Source organism: Toxotes jaculatrix, chromosome 4 (genome assembly GCF_017976425.1).
Source record: "Toxotes jaculatrix isolate fToxJac2 chromosome 4, fToxJac2.pri, whole genome shotgun sequence".
In the NCBI taxonomy this organism is placed as follows: domain Eukaryota; kingdom Metazoa; phylum Chordata; class Actinopteri; family Toxotidae; genus Toxotes; species Toxotes jaculatrix.
This window is the reverse complement of record NC_054397.1, coordinates 6,621,704-6,638,191: the sequence shown is the minus strand read 5'-3', so window position 1 is coordinate 6,638,191 and position 16,488 is coordinate 6,621,704. Positions and strand designations below refer to the sequence as shown.

The 16,488-nt window shown below is 41.3% G+C and overlaps 1 protein-coding gene across 4 annotated transcripts in view; it reads left to right on the top strand.

Moving 5' to 3' along the window:
- The window catches only part of fat1a (FAT atypical cadherin 1a), a 72,569-nt gene that overhangs the window by 45,311 nt on the left and 10,770 nt on the right, over nucleotides 1-16,488 (top strand). For all 4 annotated transcript variants that reach the window (XM_041035335.1, XM_041035337.1, XM_041035336.1 and 1 more), the window contains exons 10-18: nucleotides 86-4,159; nucleotides 4,802-4,998; nucleotides 5,107-5,260; nucleotides 6,655-6,888; nucleotides 10,513-10,899; nucleotides 11,775-11,989; nucleotides 13,889-14,026; nucleotides 14,233-14,376; nucleotides 15,739-15,936. In XM_041035335.1, coding sequence (XP_040891269.1) covers nucleotides 86-4,159; nucleotides 4,802-4,998; nucleotides 5,107-5,260; nucleotides 6,655-6,888; nucleotides 10,513-10,899; nucleotides 11,775-11,989; nucleotides 13,889-14,026; nucleotides 14,233-14,376; nucleotides 15,739-15,936 — 5,741 coding nt within the window. The remainder of the gene's footprint in view (nucleotides 1-85; nucleotides 4,160-4,801; nucleotides 4,999-5,106; nucleotides 5,261-6,654; nucleotides 6,889-10,512; nucleotides 10,900-11,774; nucleotides 11,990-13,888; nucleotides 14,027-14,232; nucleotides 14,377-15,738; nucleotides 15,937-16,488) is intronic.

Genomic DNA, 16,488 nt, shown 5'->3' with positions numbered 1-16,488 from the left:
TTAGTTGCCATTACAAGTCAGGATGAAAAACATTTCTAGTACAACCACAGAAGCATATTATTCTTTTGTCTTCACTGTCTTACAGGAAATGTTGCAAACTCATTTGCCATCGACCCTGTTCTTGGGACAATTACAGTAGCCAAAGAACTTGATCGCAGCAGCAAGACCCTGTTTGAACTCACTGTTAAGGCATCTGACAATGGAACACCTCCACTGTCAACTACAGCCACGGTACACATTTCTGTAACAGTTTCTGATAATGCAGCTCCCAGATTTGCTGAAAAGGAGTTCTCTGCAGAAGTCAGTGAATCTGCTCACCCAGGAAGTTTTGTGAGCTTGGTCACAGCCGTCAGCCAGTCGTCTGTTTTTTATCAAATAAAAGATGGCAACACCAACAATGCATTTGATATAAACCCAAATTCTGGAGTGGTTGTGACCCAGAGAGCTTTAGATTATGAGACCACATCTCAATACAAGCTCATCATACAGGGCACCAATATGGCTGGAATTGCCAGCAACACAACACTTCAGATTCATCTAAAGGATGAAAATGACAATGCTCCAATCTTTCTCCAGAGGGAATTCAAAGGAGTAATCAGCGAGTCTGCTCCCATCAACAGTGTTGTTCTGACCCATGAAAACACTCCTTTTGTCGTTCGCGCTTCTGATGCTGATTGTGACCAGAATGCCATGCTCATCTATCAAATTGTCGAACCTTTTGCACACAACTATTTCGCCATTGACTCAAGCACTGGAGCTATCAGAATAACAACAGCCTTGGATTATGAACAGAGGAGTGTTTTCCGCTTCACAGTCCAGGTCCATGATCTAGGAATGCCACGCCTGTTTGCAGAGATGGCAGCCAATGTGACCATTGAAGTAATTGATGTTAATGACTGTTCACCAGTTTTTAGCCAAGAACTGTATGAGACAACTGTTATAGTGCCAACATACAAAGGGGTGGAAGTCATTAAAATGAACGCTACAGACTCAGACTCTGGGCCTAACTCCAAACTTCTCTTCTCCATCTCTGAGGGTAATATTGGCGATAAATTTAAGATGGATCCAATTACAGGCATTATTTATATTCAGAATGTCACGCAATTGAGGAGCCGATATGAATTAAAGGTTAGGGTGTCAGATGGTAGATTCGCCACTGTTGCTACAGTAAAGATAAATGTCAAAGAAAACAAGGGGAGCAAGCTCAAGCTCACCAGGGAGTCCTACAAAGCCTACGTCCAAGAAAACTCATCTGAGAAGAAAACGCTCCAGGTTATTGCTGCTGTTGGCAACCTGTTGAACGAGCCTTTGTTCTATAAAATTTTGAACCCTGACAGCAGGTTTGAAATCGGCCACACATCTGGAGTAATTTCAACCACTGGGATTCCATTTGATCGCGAGGCACAGGACACATTTGATATCATTGTTGAGGTCACGAGAGAGGACAAATCAGAAGATGGGGCTCACGTTTTAGTAACTGTTACAGTGGAAGATGTGAATGACAACACACCCATGTTCGTGAACCTTCCCTATCATGCCCTGGTCCAGATGGACACAGAGGAAGGCCAGGTCATCCGACAGGTCACAGCAGTGGACAAGGACATGGGTTCGAATGCAAATATCCATTACCACCTGAAGGAACATCAGGAGCACTTCCAAATTAGCCCCTCTGGTGAAATTTCCCTCAAAAAGAAATTTGAGAAGGAGTCACTCAACACGGACTTTGTCATCATTGTCATAGCAAAAGATAATGGGGAGCCAGCACTCTCAGCTGAAGTAGAAGTGCCAATAACAGTGGTAAACAAAGCAATGCCTATATTTGAGAAGCCTTTTTACAGCATTGAAATCCCTGAAAACATTCAGTTACACACACCCGTGCTTCATGTACAGGCCAATGGTTCTGAGAGCCCTCGTGTTGTGTACACCATCTCTGAGGGAGATCCTTTCAAACAGTTCTCAATTGATTTCAACACAGGTGTTATTCATGTGATTCAGCCTTTGGACTTTGAGACACACCCTGCTTATAAGTTAAACGTGAGAGCCACAGACTCTCTGACTGGAGCACATTCAGAAGTGTTTGTTGATATCATACTGGAAGATGTAAACGACAATGCCCCTGTGTTCCTGTCAAAGGCCTACTATGCCAATATTTCTGAGGCGTCTGTCATTGGTACATCAGTTTTGCAAGTTGATGCTAAAGATTCTGATACTGGTAATAACCAAGAAATATTCTTTCAGTTGGTTGAGGAAAAGGGAAAAAGCTCAGATTATTTCACCATCGATCGTGACACAGGAACAATCTTTACAGCTCAAATGCTTGATCACGAGGAGATGCAGCAGCACAAGCTGAGAGTCCGCGTAGTGGATGGAGGTGTTCCAGCCCTCTCCAGCGATGTCATTGTGACAGTAGATGTTACTGACTTAAATGACAACGCTCCAACATTTACAGAGCACACTTACAAAACCACGATCAGCGAATTGGCCCCACGTGGACACTTCATCACCCAAGTCCAAGCATCAGATGCTGACAGCTCAGATTCAAATAAGTTGGAGTTCTCAATTATATCTGGAAATGAAGATCAGAACTTTGTCATAGACAAACGCACAGGCGCCATCATTATTTCCAACCACCGGAGGCCACATATGCAGCCTCAGTACAACCTCAATGTATCAGTTTCTGATGGTGTTTTCAGAAGCTCAGCCCTTGTCATGGTAACAGTTATTGGTGCCAACTTCCACAACCCTACCTTCTCTCAGGTGGACTATGTGGTAGAGCTTGTTGAAAACTCACCTGTTGGTACTTTGGTAGCAGAGGCAAAGGCAACAGATGACGATGAAGGCATTTATGGGCAAATAACATATCACATTGTCAATGACTTCGCAAAGGACAAGTTCTCTGTCAATGACAATGGAGAGATTTTCACTTTAGAGAGCCTTGATCGTGAGAACACCATTGAGAAGGTTATTCCTATTTCTCTCATAGCTGAGGATGGCGGTGGAAAAGTAGGCTTTTGTACTGTCAATGTCATTCTCACAGATGTCAATGACAATGGCCCACAATTCAGAGCAGCTGAGTACAAAGCCACTATTGCGTCAGATGTCCCAAGAGGAACCTCTGTGGTTAAAATTGCTGCTTCAGACATGGATGAGGGAAGCAATGCTGATATAGAGTATTCAATCGAAGCAGATGTTGAAAACGTGGAGGAGAACTTTGAAATCCACCGAACCTCTGGGGTCATTGTAACCAAAGAGAGTCTCATTGGACTTGAAAATGAGCTCTATGCATTCTTTGTGAGGGCAGAGGATACTGGAAATCCATCCAGACATTCAGATGTACAGGTTTACATCAGAATTGTCACACCAGAGACCCCAATTCCCAAATTTGCGGAACCACATTATCGTTACACTATTGCTGAAGACCTTCCTATTGGCACAGAAATCGATGTGATTCAGGCAGAGAGTGAGCAACCAGTCGTCTACAGCCTTGTGAAGGGCAACACTCCAGAGAGCAATGAAGATGAGGTGTTTGTTGTAGACAGAGACAGTGGAGCCTTGAAACTTCAGAAGAGTCTCGACCACGAGACAACCAAATGGTACCAACTGACTTTGCTTGCCCAGACCAAACATGACAACTATGAGGTAGTTGCATCTGTAAATTTAAACATCCAAGTGAAAGACCTTAATGACAACAAGCCTGTCTTTGAGTCTGATCCTTATGAGGCTGTAATTGTGGAAAACCTTCCCAGTGGGACACAAGTTATCCAAGTGAAAGCCACTGACCAAGACTCTGGAACCAACGGCCATGTTGTTTACAGTCTCGACCCTATGCAGAACTCCCAGGAGATCTCAGAGCTGTTTGCTGTTAATAGTGAAACTGGCTGGGTGACCACCTTAAAAGAGCTAGACCGCGAAAAGATGAGCAAATACACTGTCGCTGTCCTGGCCACAGACCAAGGGGATAAAGTCCAGCATGTTACTGGCACCAGAGTGGAGGTAACAGTGGCTGATGTCAATGACAACCCACCCCGCTTCACTGCAGAGATCTACAAAGGCACAGTGAGTGAAGATGACCCTCCTCCAAGCGGGGTGATTGCTATCCTTAGCACCACGGATGATGATTCTGAGGACATCAATAAACAAGTGAACTACTTCATCACAGGTGGGCGTTTTATTATTTCACAAAACAGATAATTAGTTAGCCCAGAGAGTTTACTCCCTACTCTTTTGTGTAACAGTTTTTCATAAACAGAGCTTTTGGGGGGGGATTATCCATTTATGGCACTAAATATGATGATAATATCTCATCTTTGAAACATTACACAGTCCTATTATCTGTTAGGAGTCTAAGTTATTGCCTAATCTGCCCAAGCTCTAGGCAAATATTTAGGTCATCATAATACAGAAATGTATAATTATCTGAATAATGCTTTGAAATAGACTGGGGAAAAATACTTCCTCTGGTGCTAATTAGCAAGTGTGAATAACTATGCCAAGTCTGGAAATATCAAGAGGAATCAGAAACCAGCACTATCATTAGTTCATGTACATTTTTTTAATATTCTGCTGTTTTTTGGTTTGAAGGATTTCTTTTGTACTAAACATTTGATTTAGAAATAGGGATTTGCTTTTTGAAGTAGTGCTGAATACTTAAATGATGATTTCAGTGATTATTAATTGATATTTAGTGGAGTGTAGTTTAAAATTGAGGGCATATTCTTATCCTTGTATCTTTTTAATCACTCGGGCTGCTTCTGAGTTGATGATCATTCTAAAGTGGTAAATTCTTTTTAACACCAAACAGGAGGAGACCCACTTGGCCAATTTGCCATTGAACACATTCAGAATGAATGGAAAGTCTCTGTCAGGAAGCCCTTGGACCGTGAAGAGAAGGACAATTATCTCCTTAACATTACTGCCAGCGATGGCATATTCACTGCCAAAGCCATTGTTGAGGTCAAGGTGCTGGATGCCAATGACAACAGTCCTGTATGCGAAAAGGTATAGTAATTTTTCAATTCATTTCATTTTGTTGTGCCCACTTCTTCCTAGTATTCACTTTAATTTCTTCCCCTCTTCCATTTTTCTCTGAATCTGTGCGTCCCCCAGTCCCTCTATAGTGAGAGCGTCCCAGAGGACTCCCCTGCAGGCAGGCTCATCTTGCAGGTCTCTGCCACAGATGCTGACATTCGCTCAAACGCCCAAATCTCTTACGAGCTCCAGGGAGTTGGATCAGAATTGTTCGTCATTGACTCTGATACAGGTGTGTATCTGTGTGTTAACACCCATTTGTAGAAGTATTGTGTGGTGTTTTTGGTCAGTGTAAAACCGTGAAGTATTTAAGTAATTTATATAATTTGATTCATTTGTCTTTTTTTTCTTTTTCTGTGTTCTCAGCCATTGAGTAAGATTTCATTGCAACTGCGTTGCAGGTTATTCTGACTTTTAGGAAGCAGTAAATGGGACGCTCATGATAAAGTCTTTCATCAAATACTCAGACACACTGGCCATCTGCTTCCAGCCACAAAATCAAAAAGGCAGCTCAGCGTGACAGCAGACTTACATTTTACAATCCTAAGATTCAGGAATTGTCATCTCTCTGCAAAATGGTTGTTTTTTTATATTTGGGTTTTTGTGTGTGTGCGAATCACTGTCAGCCATGAAGGAGGCAAGCAAGTTTTCTTTTGTCCAGTTGTTATTTACTTATTCATTTTTGAAAGAGCCAAGAACCTTCCCCTGCAGGGCAACTGAGAGACCCACAGTGGCACTAAAATATAGAGTAACATTTAAATTGAATTTATGGCTGCTGTACTTCTTGCCTGCAAATAGTTTCTTCTGGGAGACCTTCTAAATCAGACATTCCAGCTGGCTTCTGGGATGAAAAAAAGAAAGAAAAAGTAAAAAAAAAAACAATGCTAGTTAATCACCACCAACCTGTTTTTAAAATAAATGCAAAATAAAATCCTTAACGAACAAAATAAACTAAGCCAGTAGATTTAAACAGCTATGCAGTACATCTGCTGCTGCAAAGAATCCCTAAGTAATGGCAAAATTCAGCCTTAATATGCTGGGAGACTGACACCAAGGCAGACAATAAGGCAACAATGCCATCCAGCTGTCTTTTGGCAACCCTCAGTATTGAGTCTCTAGCAGCAATGCTACTGTTATGGAGAGGAATCTTTTTTTTCTCAGTGCAGACAAGTAGGATTATTGCAGATGAGGACCGCCAAGAGGCTCTGGAGTTTTCCAGAGAGCCTGCGGTAATGTTGGCTGCCTCACTTCCAAGCTGATCATAGCTGCCAACACTGATGTTTTCCTTCATCACCCCACTCTCTTAGCCTTTCTGTCCTGCCTCTTGCGCTTCAATTACTTTTTTATTTCCATCTCTTCTCTCTCTTGAAAGCCATTAGTTGTTTAGATGCTTTTTACTTGATCAGTAGACAGTAGACAAGGAAGCTACAGTTCTTTACACTGTTCATGGTTTGTTCTCTTACACACAAACTCAGTCTCCTGATTAATTGCTCATGCAGATTTTGTTTGTCTGTAAAGGGAAAGGGTTTTGACATTGCTACTTTTATCCCAAATGACATCCTTCTACTCCCAGTAGAGTGTATGTCTCTGTGCATTTTGTTCAAGACAGTTCTGTTTCACCCCCAGGGGAGCTGAAGACCTTACAGCCCCTGGACCGAGAGGAGCAAGACGAGCACAGGTTCAGAATGCGGGCGGTGGACGGAGGAGGGCGGTACTGCAAGGCTGACATCCACATCACTGTGGAAGACGTCAACGACAACCCGCCGCAGTTCTCATCCGACCCCTACACCATTACAGTCTTCGAGAACACAGAGACGGGCACATATGTGGCAAAACTGCAAGCAAATGACATCGACACTGGTGAGGATTTTTTCTTCTCAGGCACAGTTTTTCCACTGCCTTGTACACCCACAAGAAACTAAATCATCTATTATTTAAAAACAAGTTAAATGATGTCTAATAGGGTAAGTGAATCTAGTACTAAAATGGATTCAGTTTACTTCATTCTGAGGTCTATGCTGACTGGGAGATCTTTCCGTTTAATAGCTTAAAAATAATGTTGTGAATCATATTATGAAAATAATATGAGTTTGAGTTTGTTTTTGCAAATTTGTTAAAAACCTTTATCTATATATTTAAACGCAACTGCTATACTTACTCAAACTTTATGTTCTTGCATGGTACATATGCAGTTTACAGTGATAATGGGGGCAGAATTTACCAGCTGTAATTAGCCACCTAATTCAGCTGAAGTCACTTTTAATGTTTCCAGCTGACTTGTTTTAAAATAGCAACCCTGTAAAAACAGTTGTAAATATGCATAAATATTTCAGCATCCTCATTAGTTGATGATCCTTGTACAAGACATGGATCATCAGCTCTTGTGACTCTGGTTTTGGAAAGCATCAACGTGTGGAGAAATCCAAGCCTAGGGTTATGATTCAACTCTTCAGGTATTGGGGAGGGGTGAATGATCAATTAGACCCAAAATTCAGATTTTGAAACTATTAAATATTATATCACATTTACTATGAAAACATTTAAAAATGCAATGTTAAAAATATAGTTCAAAAAGAAAAACCTTTCCTTAGAATCTTAGAAACTTCAAACATTTTTCTCATTATTTCTTTCTGTGTGTAAAATATGCCATAAAAAGTAACAGAAAGTGTATAGAAAAAAATATGTTTTTGAAATTGAATTTTGAAAATAATGTTCTCACTACTACTACAGCAATTCAGTTACTAACCATTATGATATGATTCTTAAACTCTGGACCTTAATGATGTTTTTCCTGTTTGGAGAGTTCTTTTTTATTGTTTTTTAATTGTAGGTGCTGTAGCATTACTGCCACAGTGCACTGAATGAATAATAAAGTATCAGAACTATGTGTTAGATAAACTTTGGAGACACTGGGAGCTCCCAGGTAAATCTTTTTCCATTCAGTTTTAGTTTCTGCTGAGGCAATAGGAAGTTAATTTACGAGACAATAAACTCACAAATGCACATACATTGTGCTTTAAATGCAATTAGCAGCATCCCAATCCCAAAAATAGCATGCATGTATAATTCAAGAATACTTCCAAAAGGTTTTTAGCATCATGGTATACAGTATGCATATGTTTCTTGTCTCAGTGCTGACTAACAATGCACAGGTTATTATCTTTCCATTATGCAACTGCATTACACTAAATGGCAAGAGGGAGGGATAACAAATGTGGAATTTCATGAATGATAAACCCCTCAAATTAAAAGCTCCATTACACTCTAATGAAATTCTTCTCTCTCCAAGCTGAATTCTCAAAAGGGATGATTGCAATTTTCCATTTGCCTGGTGCAAGGCCACAGGGCTTCATGTTTATCTCAGGCGTCTTCACCTTTCAGCAAGCACTGCCAACCACAGAGAGGTTTACACATGGGTAAGACTGAGAACTTTAACAGAGAAGTTTAACAGTCATTTAAGCTCCTTGAGACGTTATCCAGGAAACCCTTGGACCTGCCGATCCAGATTGCACCTTTAGTTTAGTGGAGCAGGACACTCTAGCTTGAAGAACCATTTTATCCCGTTCACTGTCAGACGATCAACGCCCTCTCTTTCTATTCCCCTTTTTCTGGTCCCTCGTTTTGGGTGGACTGACAGCTTGACAGAATGAATGGGATCCCAGAATTAGGTCCCTCAGAGAGAAATGTTAAATGGTAAAAGGAAAGAGCTGGTATTAAGACATTTCTTCCCTGAGGCTTTGCTGGCACAAAATGCTTCACATTTTGAATATCAAGGATAAGGGTACTTGAAGGAAGGTGGAGAAAAAAGGTGCTCCCTGCAGTTTAGCCAGGAGCAATAATTATTTAGAGTTACACTGAGTGAAGGCAGAGGGGATTTGATTAGTATTTCTCTCACACACATGGGTATCGCACACGTTGAGGGATCTTTTTTTTTCATGTCTTTCTAGAATTTCTTAGACTTAGGTGCAAGCTTGAAGCACAACTGGCAAGTCCCAAACAGACATGGGGGTGTACAGAGTGTACAAGAAAAAATAGGCGTTCTTTGACCTAGTTCTCTCAGGCTCCAGTCAACTGTCTTGCAGCCAACCATCAAAATGCGAAGCCTCTTGCAACCCTCCTCCTAAGAGAAAAGGGTTGCTTTATCTTCCATCAATATTTGACTCTGCATATCTCAGTGTGGACTCATTCTTGGCACTAGTTGCTGTGTGCCACAGCCTCTGTGATCCGCCTGCCCATTTGGCTGGAAGACGTTAGATACTTACCCACATCACTGCTCCTCAGTTCAGCCTGCTGCTACAATCTCTTAGAGGCAGCACTTATCAGTGTGGAATGGTTATGAACCAGACAGACAAATGGACCCAGACTGGTGCCCTTGATCTGTGATAAACTACAGTTATGCAAGTACACATTCCTTCTTTGATTCTGCTTTGACCTTTATCACTCTGCCTGGATCCCAGTGTCTCCCTTTGCCCTCTGCGCTGCCGTGTTGTTTTTGTTATTTTCTTCATTCGATTTTTCATGTTGCCCTATTGTCAAGGAATTTAATCATTTTCTGCTTTGTCCAGTTTGGTGTTTTGCCAGATTTGTCCATGTTCTTGACAATCTTGCCACCAAAACTGATGAAAAAGTACCAGATGTCCACAAAATGAAACCTGCAAAAATATTGCCAATTAAAAAAAACAAAAGGACTAATTAATTTCATGTCAATCAACTAATCATTACAGCTCTACTTTAATATTAAAAGTTCCAGGATATGGGACTTAGATGAGCATACAATCATCAACATATGTATATAAGACAATATAGCCAGTCATAACTCAGCACAATTCTTTCAACTACCATTAAGCAGTTGTCACAAGGATGATCAAACCAGATTAAAGTGATGGGAAAGCGTATAAGCAGGGCTCCCCACAGTAGTCTCTCCAGAACGATAATGAGATCCACTGAGGATGGGGGGACTTAAATGGGAATATAATAGCATATTTCAAATGGGGGCCACCTGCAGAAAGGCATTATGATTATTATTGTGATCCGTCTCTGTCTTGTTGCTGGGAGCGTCTTGCTAGTGGGAGGACATGAGTTATGAGGATGGCATGGATCAGACGTTTACAGCTCCTGTTTATCGGAGGCTGTGTAAAAGATGGATGTTTTGGAATGAGAGTGGAGGGTGATGGTTTTAATCATTCTAGAATCAATACATCAATATGAGAATCAATATGCTTGTTTACGCCTTGTACTTAAAGGAGTATTTCTGTTGATGTCTCCATCAGTCTTATTGGTGATGATAACATTTTACTCACCATCTTAATTGCTTAGATATGGGTGGAAGGTTAAGGACCATGAGAGGTCAGACACTCAGACTCAGTTGTAAACTGAGACACATCACATCATAAACACTAGGAACGTTTGCCAGAAGCGATAAAAAGCTCCATGTTGCTGGAAAAAAAAAGCCTAAGTTTTCTTTTTTCTTTTCTTTCATTCCAGGTCTTAATAGTGACATCCTCTACTCATTGGTTGATTCTGCTGATGGATATTTCTCAATTGAGGAGCACACTGGTGTAATAAGCCTGGAGCGTACCCTGGACCGTGAGGTGCAGTCAGTATATGAGCTGAAAGCTCGTGCCAGTGACCAGGGTTCGCCACGTCTCTCCTCGCTGTGCCAGGTGGTGATCTCTGTCCTGGACATCAACGACAATCCACCAGTGTTTGAGCACCGTGAATACACAGCCACTGTGTCTGAGGACGTGGCTGTGGGCACACAGGTGCTCAGAGTGCAGGCAGCCAGCCGGGACACGGAGGCCAGCGGAGCAATCTCTTACAGCATCATCAGTGGGAATGAGCATGGCATGTTCAGTGTGGACCCACATACTGGTATGTGGTATTATGAGACAGATTAATTTTCTTGTGCTCTTAACTTAATGCTGGTACCAGTGCAGTGCTACTTCTAATCCAATTAAATTTGATAATGAATTCTTAAAACTTTCATTTTAAACTTTAAATTTAATTTTAATAAATTTAACAAATTCTGTTCCTCCATCTTCACACACTGCTTAAATGTGGAGGGAAATATCTAGAGCAACATTACGTTATTGTTGAGTCTACACAGTGCATTCCTATCTCAACACTTATCATGGCATCATGCTAAAAACCCATGGGGACGAAAATGGCAGAATCAACAAGCATTTCCAGACACCTTATCTTGTGTGTGAACATTTACAAACAAGAAACAGCTGCAAATAAAACTCACTGCAAACCTTGGTCAGCCCTCTCTGAATATTACTTTCAATTTCAAAATTTCAAAAGCGGCACCCTGTTTTGTTTCAGATTGGCCTGTGATTGACTTGCTGCGTCACTGCAGCACAGCACCAAAGAAAAAAGATAGGATACTGCTCTGTTGTCCAGCTGCAAGCAGTTAAGCAAGTTAAAGCAGCTGAGCTAAGCATAACTTGACGGTTTGATGATTTGACTTGCGGCTGTGTTGCATTACAGCTGAAAATGTTTGCATGTACAGTTATAAACCAGATGACAAAGGTTATACCAGGAGCAAAACAGGGAAAGGCTTACAGTAGGAGACCGCTCTGTAAAATTTCATAATAAGTTGTTTTTGTGTGTGTACTGTTGTATCATTTATAGATTTAATATTAAATTACTCAAAGAAGATTTCCTGGAGGAGTCCTGAAATTCTTGTAATTTGATGCCAGGACACTCTCTCCCTTCCTGACTTTATTCTGTCTCTATGTCCCCAGGTGACATCTTTGTGATAGAGCCGTTGGACTACGAGGTCTCCCATGAATACTACATCACCATAGAGGCTACAGATGGTGGCTCGCCGCCGCTCAGCGACATGGCCACTGTGAACATCAACCTGACTGATGTCAATGACAACAAACCTGTCTTCAGCCAGGATGTCTACACAGCCGTCGTCAGCGAGGACACAGAGCTGGGAAAGACTGTGATGCTGGTAAGAATATACATAATAGCTTTAGGGACATGTTTGCACACAGTGGGTGCTTGTTGTGGGGAAATAACCCATAATTATACTACTAAAGCTGCATGTGGGTGAGAGGCAGTTTTCATCTCTCTCTGTCTTAACCTTCCCCCAGTTAAATCTGTCAATTCCTTCACTTTCTTACTCAGTTGTTCATTTATTCCCTCATAGCCTTTCTCCTCTCCGTCCATTACTCACTGAATACACTATCACATATCTGCACCTGTGGCAAATCACCATCTGGTGGCACAGCTAAATTAGGACCAAAGCTCTTCATGCTCACTGCACCCCTGTTCTCGTGCATTATCTGACACACATGCTCAAACACTTTAATTAAAAGGCATTTGACTCATTAAGCACCTATCCAAGATAAGGCTCTTCCTACGTTTTGCATGATAAATTTTCGTCCCCATCTATTCCTGTCTACCTCCACTGCTCACCTCTCCTGCCTTCCCTCATAAATGACCTCTGCTTTTGGCCATTTATCTGTGCGTCTACTGTACCTGGATACAAATTATCGATCGTAAAATTCGATTTTAATACCTGCCATTGTCTCGTACTTGTAAATCTTCATTGTCTGCTGATTTCCCCGGGGATTCCTTTCAATATGTGACGGTTGGTGGGTTGTCAGAATCTGTGTGTGTGCATATGTGTGTGTGTGTTTGTATGTTGGAGGAGAGTGAATGGGAGAAGGAAAAGGTCATATGTATTAGTATGATGTTTCCATAGTAGGATTCCAACTAGCTATTATTACAAAAGCTTTACAGTAGGGCTTTAAAGCTCATAAAAATTTTGGCTTTCAAATTGAAAGTATTTGTCTCAAACAATAAGTGTTTAATGAAGAGTAATAAAAATGTTGGTAGTTATTATTTATCACAATTATATTTTTTTTTATATTTATTTATTTTAATTTAGATGTTGCTGTATCCTGACTGGTGCATGGAGGCATTTGACATCACATTTTTCCAATGAATCCCATCTACATTTAATGAGTTAAGAGCCCAGAGGCAAACAGAAATATAGAAATCTTTCCTATAAAATAACCAGATTTGTTCTAAACGTGGAAGAAGCTAATTGGGGAAATAGTTTTTTAGAGCCTTAACATATAAATTAACGTAAAATGGAGTAGAGTACGCTAAAACTTTCATGTCTCATGTCTAGGGAGTTAAAAGCCACAGGGGCAGTAATCATTTAATGGCCATGGTGATGTGACTTTAGCCACTGAAGCTTTGGTAGATTCCTTCCAATGTCTGGCTACCTTCTGCTGTTCTAAAGAACACTGAAATATAGACCTAAAAATGATGCTTAGTTATGTAGCACAGCTTTTCCGGAGTTTACCTCCAGTGCAGTCAGGACCAGGATTTTTCTTTATCATCCTGTATCTTACAGCCCTGTACCCTGTCTTGAAACTCAGAGAGGTCATGATGAAAATTGTGTGCATCAAGCCTGAAATTAAACCTATTTCACTCCTCTGCCTATTCATTGTCAGAAATATGAAAACACTCCACATTCCTCTTTTTAATCTACATTCCAACCATGGATTTGATGCCTTTCCATGCTGCCATTTTTCAGTTCACTCTCCACTTTTCTTTTCTTTTATCTCACCTCTTTTTTTTTTGAGTGCTGTCCCTTTGACAAAAGGTTAGTTTCTTCTGATTCGATAGTTTTAGAGATTTGAGAAGACTGTACACATTTTGTGAGGGATGACCATATTTTCACAGAAACTAATGTAACATGACATTACATCAGTAAGTCCATCCACATCTGCACAGGATACAAGATATACACAAGACATACATAAGATTAACAAGCAAAGTGTTTAAATTGTCACTTAAAGCTAATCATTGTTTTGATTGTCTGATTGATTCAAAGGTGATGGCTGAGGATCTTGATGGGCCTTCTTTTGATCACGTGCGGTTCTCCATCGTGGATGGTAACCAAGGCAGCCCCTTCGCCATCGATCCGGTCAGAGGAGAGCTAAAAGTTGCTCGCCAACTGGACAGAGAGAGAGTAAGAGAAACCGCAGACACAATGCTGACTGTACACACAGTCTTTAATCCACTGAGGAACTAATTACACTTTATGCGGAATCCAGGCAGAGTCATGTCAGGCCTAATAGGGAAGCTTGTTTCCCGATCTCCGCTACACTATTGCTTACAAAATCTGCATTGCCTATGTATGGTATGGTAATCTCTCTCTCTCTCTCTCTCTCTCAGACTTCAGGTTACACTCTGACGGTGGTAGCCTCAGACAATGGGGTACCCCCTCTTTCCAGTAGTGCCATGATCAATATCGACATCTCGGACGTCAATGACAACCCGCCCCTTTTCTCCCAGGCCAACTACAGCCTCATCATCCAGGTGAGAGGGGAAAAGGGAATGAGAATGAGAATGAGAGTAAGGTAGATGGAAAGGAAGAAAGCGAGGGGGAGGTGCAGGGGGATTGCAGTGGACACAGAGAGAGGGATTAACAGGGAGGAATAATGGGAGACTGTGCGACTAGAATGTCAAGAAGCAAGTAGGAGGATGGAGCAATAACAGAGGTAAGGGGATGGGAGAAAGAAGGAGGGCGAGGGAATTGAAAGACATTGGCTGCATCTTAAGTATGAGAATGCAGATCAAGGATTTATCTGAACATTTGAAGCTGATAATAGATGGTGGACTGGATTGTTGAATGGAAGGGAAAATGTGTAAGGATGAGACGCATGAAGGGAGATACACCTGTGTCCTTTTGAGGGAAATCAAATAAAAAGGGGAAAAATAATTATTCCAAAAGTAGGACAGAAGGTGATTTGTTTCCAGTTTTTCTGTCTGTTTAGAAAACTGAAAAAAGTAATTTAAGAGAGACTGTGAGGATACTCAGTACACACTGCAAACAGCTCAATCACCACAGGATGAAACATTACTTTGCCCTGGAAAAAAATCCTGACTAGCTTTATTTTACTCACTATGGAGCCTTGATCAAAGCGACACACAAAATCACTCTAAAACAGAACAAGAAAAACAAAAACACAGGGCCTGCCCATACTGTACACACCACTGGGAATATCAGCCCAGTTTTGAGTCATGAAAGAGTCACCAGAAGGGACAGATCTGAAGCCCATTTATGCACAGAAAAACAAAATACAATGACTAAACTGTGCAACTGACATGGTCCCTTTGAATGTTACTCATCAGAAGCCTAGCCACAACAAGGACACCTGGTAAACACCAGTACCAGTGTAGAAACATCAACTCACCTTGGAAGATTTTAGACTGACAGTTGCACCAGATGAAAAGTTAAACAGTTAAATAAAAGAGACATTTCACTCACAAACACAAATGTGAACTTCTTTGTGGTGCCAGAAGAAAAGTCATGGGTCATCACAGTCATTTGGATTCATCATTTGGAAACCATGAATATCACTGCAAGATTTTATGTCAGTCCACTTGGGTAGGCCCTGAGATTAGACCTGCTGGTAGAGCCAGAGTCACAGATTGAAAGTGAATAGGATTTATCCTCTGTGTATAGTATCTCATGGCAGTTCATCCAGTGGTTGGCGTGGACTGACCTGACTGACAGTTACTGTTGCAACACGTTTCTCCCACATCAGTAGTGTTCTGTGGGCGAATATCTTAACTTTGGAAAAACATTTGTAGTTACACATCGCACAACTGAATAGCTTCATGAAAGCCACCTCCTCTCACCACAAACATTAAACTCTCCCCTCTTGTATCCCACAGGAGAATCGACCAAAAGGCACAAGTGTTCTTCAGCTCACTGTAACCGATCGGGACGCTTCCCACAATGGCCCACCTTTCACCTTTGCCATCGTGGATGGGAACGAGGGCGACGCTTTCCTCATCAATCAGCAGGGAGCTCTAGTAGCCGTGGGGGCGCTGAATAGGAAAAGTAAAGAACACTACCTACTTCAAGCACAGGTGAGTCACAGCGCTGAGGAGACACCGGAGTTGAGAGGTTGTATTGATTTAACTGTCAAGCCACAGCAACCTGATCTATTTGTCTTCCCTCTTTTCCCTCTCTGTACCTTTTCTGTCATCCTCACTCACTTGCTATCTCTTACTCTTTTTCATCTCAAACAAGTCAGTGTTTGTCTCTGGGTCTCCATCCTTTAATCCCTCTGAATATATTTTAAATACAGCTTTTAGCCTTGCAAACAACTGCATATGAAATGCTGAATTGAAATAGGCGTACAATAAAGATGTTGCATGAGAGTCCATCTCATAGAAGCATAAATAAAACACATTTGCTTTGAGTTGGCACGCTTATGTGTGTTGCTGCGTGTTGATGTGTCACCTCGGAGGAAAGAACAGAGAAAAATAGAGTGGGCAGATGGGATATGAGATGTAAGTGTGAAGTCTTGTTACACACAAGATGCACACTGATACTTGAGTCATAGTTGTTTTTTTCTTGCAGAACTGATGACCAGCCATGTGACAGTGTGAATGTTAAAGTGCATGATCTGTAGATGT